The 6366-nt window shown below is 36.3% G+C and overlaps 2 protein-coding genes across 5 annotated transcripts in view; one reads left to right on the top strand and one right to left on the bottom strand.

The window, feature by feature from the left end:
* CHST4 (carbohydrate sulfotransferase 4) overlaps positions 1-6366 on the bottom strand; it is a 330552-nt gene that overhangs the window by 124521 nt on the left and 199665 nt on the right. The window lies entirely within an intron of this gene.
* Positions 1-6366, top strand: part of AP1G1 (adaptor related protein complex 1 subunit gamma 1) — a 77179-nt gene that overhangs the window by 43205 nt on the left and 27608 nt on the right. For 2 of the 3 annotated variants that reach the window (XM_025888754.2, XM_073880049.1), the window contains 3 exons: positions 1452-1548; positions 2701-2777; positions 6153-6248. In XM_025888754.2, coding sequence (XP_025744539.1) covers positions 1452-1548; positions 2701-2777; positions 6153-6248 — 270 coding nt within the window. The remainder of the gene's footprint in view (positions 1-1451; positions 1549-2700; positions 2778-6152; positions 6249-6366) is intronic. The other variant, XM_073880050.1, reaches the window with a different exon arrangement.

The raw sequence follows: 6366 nt of genomic DNA, 5'->3' as shown, positions 1-6366 counted from the left end.
TTAATCTCTTACTTGCTTGATATAAACATTTTATTTTTTTTTTAAGATTTTATTTATTTATTTGACAGAGAGATACACAGTGAGAGAGGGAACACAAGCAGGGGGAGTGGGAGAGGGAGAAGCAGGCTTCCCGCTGAGCAGGGAGCCCCATGTGGGGCTTGATCCCAGGACCCTGGGATCATGACCTAAGCCGAAGGCAGATGCTTAATGACCGAGCCACCCAGACACCAAAATTTTATGTTTTTTAAAATTGTCCTTAGGGTGCCTGGGTGGCTCAGTCGGTTAAGCGGCTGCCTTCGGCTCAGGTCATGATCCCAGGGTCCTGGGATTGGGCCCCGCGTCTGGCTCCTTGCTCAGCGGGGAGCCTGCTTCTCCCTCTGCCTCTGCCTGCCGCTCCCCCTGCTTGTGGTCTCTCTCACTCTCTCTTTCTCTCTGTGTCAAATAAAAATAAAATCTTTAAAAAAAATTAAAAAAAAATAAAATTGTCCTTTAACCCTGTAACCTTCATAAACAAAAGGTGTAAAATTTAGAACTTCCAAGAAGTGAACACTTACTATTGCCTGGTTGACATTCACTGTGCCTCCACATTAATGGTGTGAGACAAGTCGTTACAAAGGCCAACCTGTTTTCCAGGATCATGGACTGTTAATGTTGATTGTGAAACAAAGCCAGTGCTTTCTCCTAAAGTATGAGTGGGCTGCTCTTGTTCAAAAAGTACATTATTTCATTAAATAAAACATTTCTGTGGATTGGAAAAAAATCTTTTTTTCCCCCAAATATAACTTGGGGAAGAATTAACTGAAATCTTCTCTTGTTACTGTATCTAAACTTTTGTGGTATTTAACTCCAACAAATAGTAGTTATGGTTACTTTTGGCAGGAGTAATCAAAATCAGTCTTTGTACCTCTCTTTCCAGTGAACAAGCCAAGACCCATCTTTTCTTCAGTAGAAACTAGCTAATTATTAAATGATTTTCTTGATACCAGCAGAGAATGAATTGGGGAAGATACGGGTATTATTAAAAGTAACAGTAGTAATGTATCTTTAAATTGCATGGTGTTTTTATAAAACCTTTTGGTCATCTTAGAAGAACGAGTATCACAGATGGAAGTCTTTATTTTTTACTCTGTAAAACTCCACAGAAGTTATATTTAATTTGTTTGATAAATTCATGTTAACCATGGTCTAATCTACGAAGTTTTTGTCCACTTATTTAGTAATACATGAATGAAGGGACAGGTGAGCTAAAAGTTCTCATTAATGAAATAATATAAATTGGAAAGTCCTAACCAGTTAATAAATAATAAATCTGCTGTCTAACTTCTTCGTTCTTTCTTCTTTCAGTAGGTGAACTAAATGATAAGGTTTTTTTGTTGTTGTTGGTGTTGTTTTTTGTAAGATTGTTTGCCCTGGCTTAATTGAAATAAATCTTTTGTCCTTTTTCTTTATAGGCAGCACTGTGTGCTGTTCATGTCATCAGGAAGGTTCCTGAACTTATGGAGATGTTTTTACCAGCAACAAAAAATTTATTGAATGAAAAGAACCATGGTAATGTGATTTGGATGTGCTTGTGACGTATTGAGGGAAAAGAGGAAAGAAAAGGCTTCAGGCAGTTTTGACCTTCTGTTTGAGTGCAGGGGACTTGCCTTTTTACTGTAGACACTTTGCCAGGAAGGGTTGATGGGTCAGATCTCTCTGCTCATATCCTGCTTTTATAATTAGAGATTGATTCCTTCATAGTAAAAATTCAGTTTTCATTTTCAGTCCTCTTTTACTATATTAAAAATACTTATTTTTTTTTTACTAATATTCATTGTAATATACAAATGATCCTAGCCTTGATTTTCGTATGTAAAACACTTTGATTTCCTGGCTATCTTATAATAGAAAAAACATTACTTTTTTATTGCCTTGTGGTAGGAGTGTAAGATTTATGAAAATCCTTTACGTTACTTGTAACAAGAATTTATAATGGGTACTCAGATATATTTATATAAAACTTGAGAGAAATTAAATGGAACATGGCTGTTCTTTCCCATACATTTTATTCTTATTTTGAAGTCAGTGAAGCAAGTTCTAAGTCAAGAAAATTCATGTGTCCTACTAAATGCTAAGAGAAAAAATGGTAAGGTATATTTAATTTGATTAATTCAGTCCTATGCCTAGAAGACTCAAACTTAATGAACAAATGAGGGTACTTATTTATTATTAGTGTAAACTATTGTGAGATCCTTTTTACTCTGGGACAAGCATATTTACTTGATCATCCATAATTACCTTGGAGTTTTGATTCATTTTACCTGGAAATTCAAAATCTTACTAGATTTTTACTTTTTGAATCATCTCAGCTAACAGCTTATTAATAAGTACAGGGCAGATGATACCTAGCTTTTAGTGACTGTGAGTATTTCTTTATGGATGGTCTCAGATGGAGAGACACGTGTGTTGGTTTTCAGTTTTTAGCAATTATCTTGGTCACATAGTTGTTTAAAATATTCTGATTTAATTGATTTGACCAGTATTAAATTGGGCATCAATTAAATACTTCCTTTGTATTCACCTCAGTGCTAGCTTCTTTGGGAAATTAAAAAAAGTAGCAACTATCCTTTTGGAATTGACCTTCAGAACTCAAAGACCTGTTCTATGAAGTTGAATAAATATATAGCCTCATTTTAGTTTTCGTTTGCTCTTATATTTCAGGTGTCCTTCACACATCTGTAGTCCTCCTCACAGAAATGTGTGAACGAAGCCCAGACATGCTTGCACATTTCAGAAAGGTAGGTGCCATTCTGTATACCTAAGCCTTTCTTGATTGAAAAATGATTTTCCTGAAAAGTACATGATTTTCTCACTTACGAATTTTCTTTGGAAAGGAAGTTATGGAGCTGAATAAAGGACTTGACCAGCCCTGCTGTGTGGTAGGGCTGGAAGCCAGTTTTAGGCATATAAGAACTGGCAGTAGTACAGTGTTTTCCTTTCATAATAGAAGTCTTCTCTCAGTGTTGACAGAGCTACCAATCTCTCATGTGCTTTATCTGCTGTTTTCACATTGAAGTCAAGAAATGTAACCTGAGGTCAAATTACAAACAGGAAGTGTGTGTGTGTGTGTGTGTGTGTGTGTGTGTGTGTGTGTGTGTGTGTGTTTAAAGGCAGGTAATTTTTTTTTTTAAGGTGAAAATTGCAAAGTGAAATTTGACATTACTTTTATGTAACACAGGGTCACCTTCTGTTCATTTTAGACTGTTGACTCTGGTGACTGAAACCTAGCTTTCTTAAGTTCCCCCCTCCCTTTCTTACAGCGTTCTAAAGTGGAAATTTTTGTTTCCTTCACTGGCTTTTAGAAGATAGTAGTAAGGAGGCCTGGGAAAGACTGTGTTTTTGGTAGTTACATGGGTTTAATTCTTTTATAAGGTGCTGATCACTCGATGAATGGGGCTTACTTTGTATTTTAGATCTAATGAGGCTCTAATAGCACTTCTTTTTTTGGCTTTTTTTTCTTAGATGTTCATGTCTTGATTAAATTATTGTATAAAATAGTATGAGGCCTGTATCTGTCCCTAATGCTTGCTTTGTATGTTTTGTTCCTGTTGTCTGTTTGGAATCCTGCTGTATGTTAGAATGAAAAGGTAAGAATTAACCCTCTTTTAGATGGTGCATGCCTGCATTAGGTCCTTAGTAGCTTTTGTGCATCCATCCACAAATGTAGCTTTTAAACATATACTAATGCTGAAGCTGTGCTTAATACTATGAGTTATTTGTTCTAGCATTTTTGGCTAACTCCCTAGTCCAGTTTTTGTCTTTTCACTTAAACTCCTCACTCCAGAGTCAGCCTTGGATTTCAGTTGCAGCCTTTCCTGAATTCTAAGCCTCCTTCTCTGCCTTTTCTTCATCTTCACTTGAGAAACTTTGAACAGTGTCCCAGTGGCTTTGGTGATGGCAATTCCAGATCAGTTTGGAGCCTTGGCACAAAACATTGCTTCTTTTTGAAGTAGATATTTAAAACCATGTGTGGGTAACCTCATACTTTATAAAAAGCTCTGTATATACTTCTGAGCTCTCAGTTCAGGCTTAGAGCTTTTATTTCTCCCTTACCTGCACTTAATCTTGCCTGGAAGTTTTGGGATATGAAAAGGATTTTGAGGTAGAGTGGGTGGGCATCAACTGATTTTCATGGCTGCAGCCTTTCCCTTTGTCATCTTATTTTGTTTGTCTTGTCATAGGTTTTAGTGACTTGCATTTTTGTCTGAAAAATAAAGCTGGGTCCCAAGGATTTGTATGCTAAACATTTAGACATTTGTGCCTTTTGTCCCAGGGCAATTTTATGTAGTGTGCTGGTCTTTTGTCAGTGAATAAAAAAATTTCTGGATTTAGTAGCCCAAGGAACAAAGACTTCTCCAAGAAATCAGATTAAACAAATAATTAGGGATATGTATAGTACAAAAAAGGAGGCCATTGGGACGTATGCAGAGTGAGCCACTTTTTGTGCAGAGCTTGGTAACTAGGTGATCCCGGCTTTATTACATTTTAAAGCAGTTTACAAGTTTATATTATTCTCAACTCTAAATCTGCCCACAGTTGACAGATTTAATGGGGATTCTGTTTAGAATTTATAGGTCAGCATAACCTAGGTTTGTTTTAATCTTGGAGTTGTCCGAGTTAGAATTTTTTTTAAATGGATTATGAATCACTTAATTCTGAAGTGTTATGGCCAAACTTCTTTAAATTCATACAGATTATGTTCTCATATTTAAAAGTGGCCTTGGGCGCCTGGGTGGCTCAGATGGTTAAGCGTCTGCCTTCGGCTCAGGTCATGATCCCAGGGTCCTGGGATCGAGTCCCGCATCGGGCTCCCTGCTCCTTGGGAGCCTGCTTTTCCCTCTGCCTCGCTCTCTCTCATGAATAAATAAATAAAATCTTAAAAAAAATAAATAAATAAAAGTGGCCTGAATGTTGTGAGTGCATTCCTCGGGCATACCTTGGCCTTTGTTTCACTCTTGATCCCGGATCCTTTAGAGTTGAAGCATAAGGAGGAGCAGAGCCAGAACACAGTGAGAAAAAGTAATTGAGTTGCAGCAAATTGGTTGGGGCTGTTCTGATTGCCTCCAAAAGAGATGCCATTTCCTTCACTTTGGACACTTGTTTTCTTAATTTTAGGTGATTAGAGTTGTTTATGTAGCTAAACTGAGTTTTTAGTTGGAGCCTGGAAAAGCTCCCATTGTGGCACACGTTTTGGAATAGGGTTTAAGATTAAGTTGCTTGATCAACAGAATGAAATGAATAATATTTAAAGTGTTTTTAAAAAATAAAGTATTTTAAAGTTCAGCTTAGCCATAAAATTGCCTCTACTATTTGTTATGACTCTAATGGACAAAGTAAAGGAAGGACAAGAAGGGAATTCTGACCATAAGGAATGTATGGTTTCAGTACCAAGATGAGACAAGAAAGCAGGCAACAAAGTGTGTATAATTAAGTGCTGAAATAAAATTTTACCAAAAATTGTATCTTATGAGTTAAGAATAGGGAAAGGAAATTATTCATGGCCTGGTATCTCCTTAAGGTGAAAAATACAATTTTTCATGTGTTTTTCCATTTGGTCAATGTTGGAGGCTTTTGTATTCCCTGTTGTTTGTTGGAAAAGAATATAACTAGCCCTGTCTTAAGAGGAGAGAAATTCTTTCTCTGTTTGAGGTAGTATATTTTAAAACTGTAATTTTAATAAGATCACCAGTATTTTTGGTGATAACATTTTATATCCAGATGTTTGAATGGATAAAAATCGAACGTGTTTGTGTTACCTAAGTATGTCAAGTTCTGTAGAAGTAGATATGCAGTACGGCCTGTAGGCATCTGTTTGACTTGGTTCCCATAGGCTTTCTGATCTCCTGGTATTTGTAGTATTTTTGCATATATAACTCTGGAGTAAAAAAGTCATTAGTTTTTAATTCAGGTAAAATACATATTCTTTCTTGAGTTCGTGGCCTAAGTACTCCTAAGTTGTATTTATCAACCATCAGTGGTATACCAGCATATGGTATCAGTAGAATTTTCTTGGATTCAGACCCTTGCACCCTTTTTTAAAGCCAAATTACTTGTCTATTCAAGAGAAATTCTTTGATGTTCACTGTTTTTTGATGCATCTTTCTTCTCTGCAGCTTGTGCCCCAGTTAGTTCGTATTCTAAAGAACCTCATCATGTCGGGATATTCACCAGAACATGATGTTTCTGGTATCAGTGACCCCTTTTTGCAGGTGAGGTTGAAAGAGTATTTTGGAGAAATTAATTTAATACCTTTGGAATAGATTGTTCTTTCCTCTTAACTTTGTGTCAGTAGAAATTTGTTAAACTGATTAAACGAATTACAATAAT

This window comes from Callorhinus ursinus, unplaced genomic scaffold, assembly GCF_003265705.2.
Source record: "Callorhinus ursinus isolate GAN/ISIS: 27379988/994484 unplaced genomic scaffold, GSC_fseal_2.0 scaffold37, whole genome shotgun sequence".
In the NCBI taxonomy this organism is placed as follows: Eukaryota; Metazoa; Chordata; class Mammalia; order Carnivora; family Otariidae; genus Callorhinus; species Callorhinus ursinus.
The sequence above is the reverse complement of the archived record's forward strand: the minus strand, read 5'-3'. Positions and strand labels throughout refer to the sequence as shown.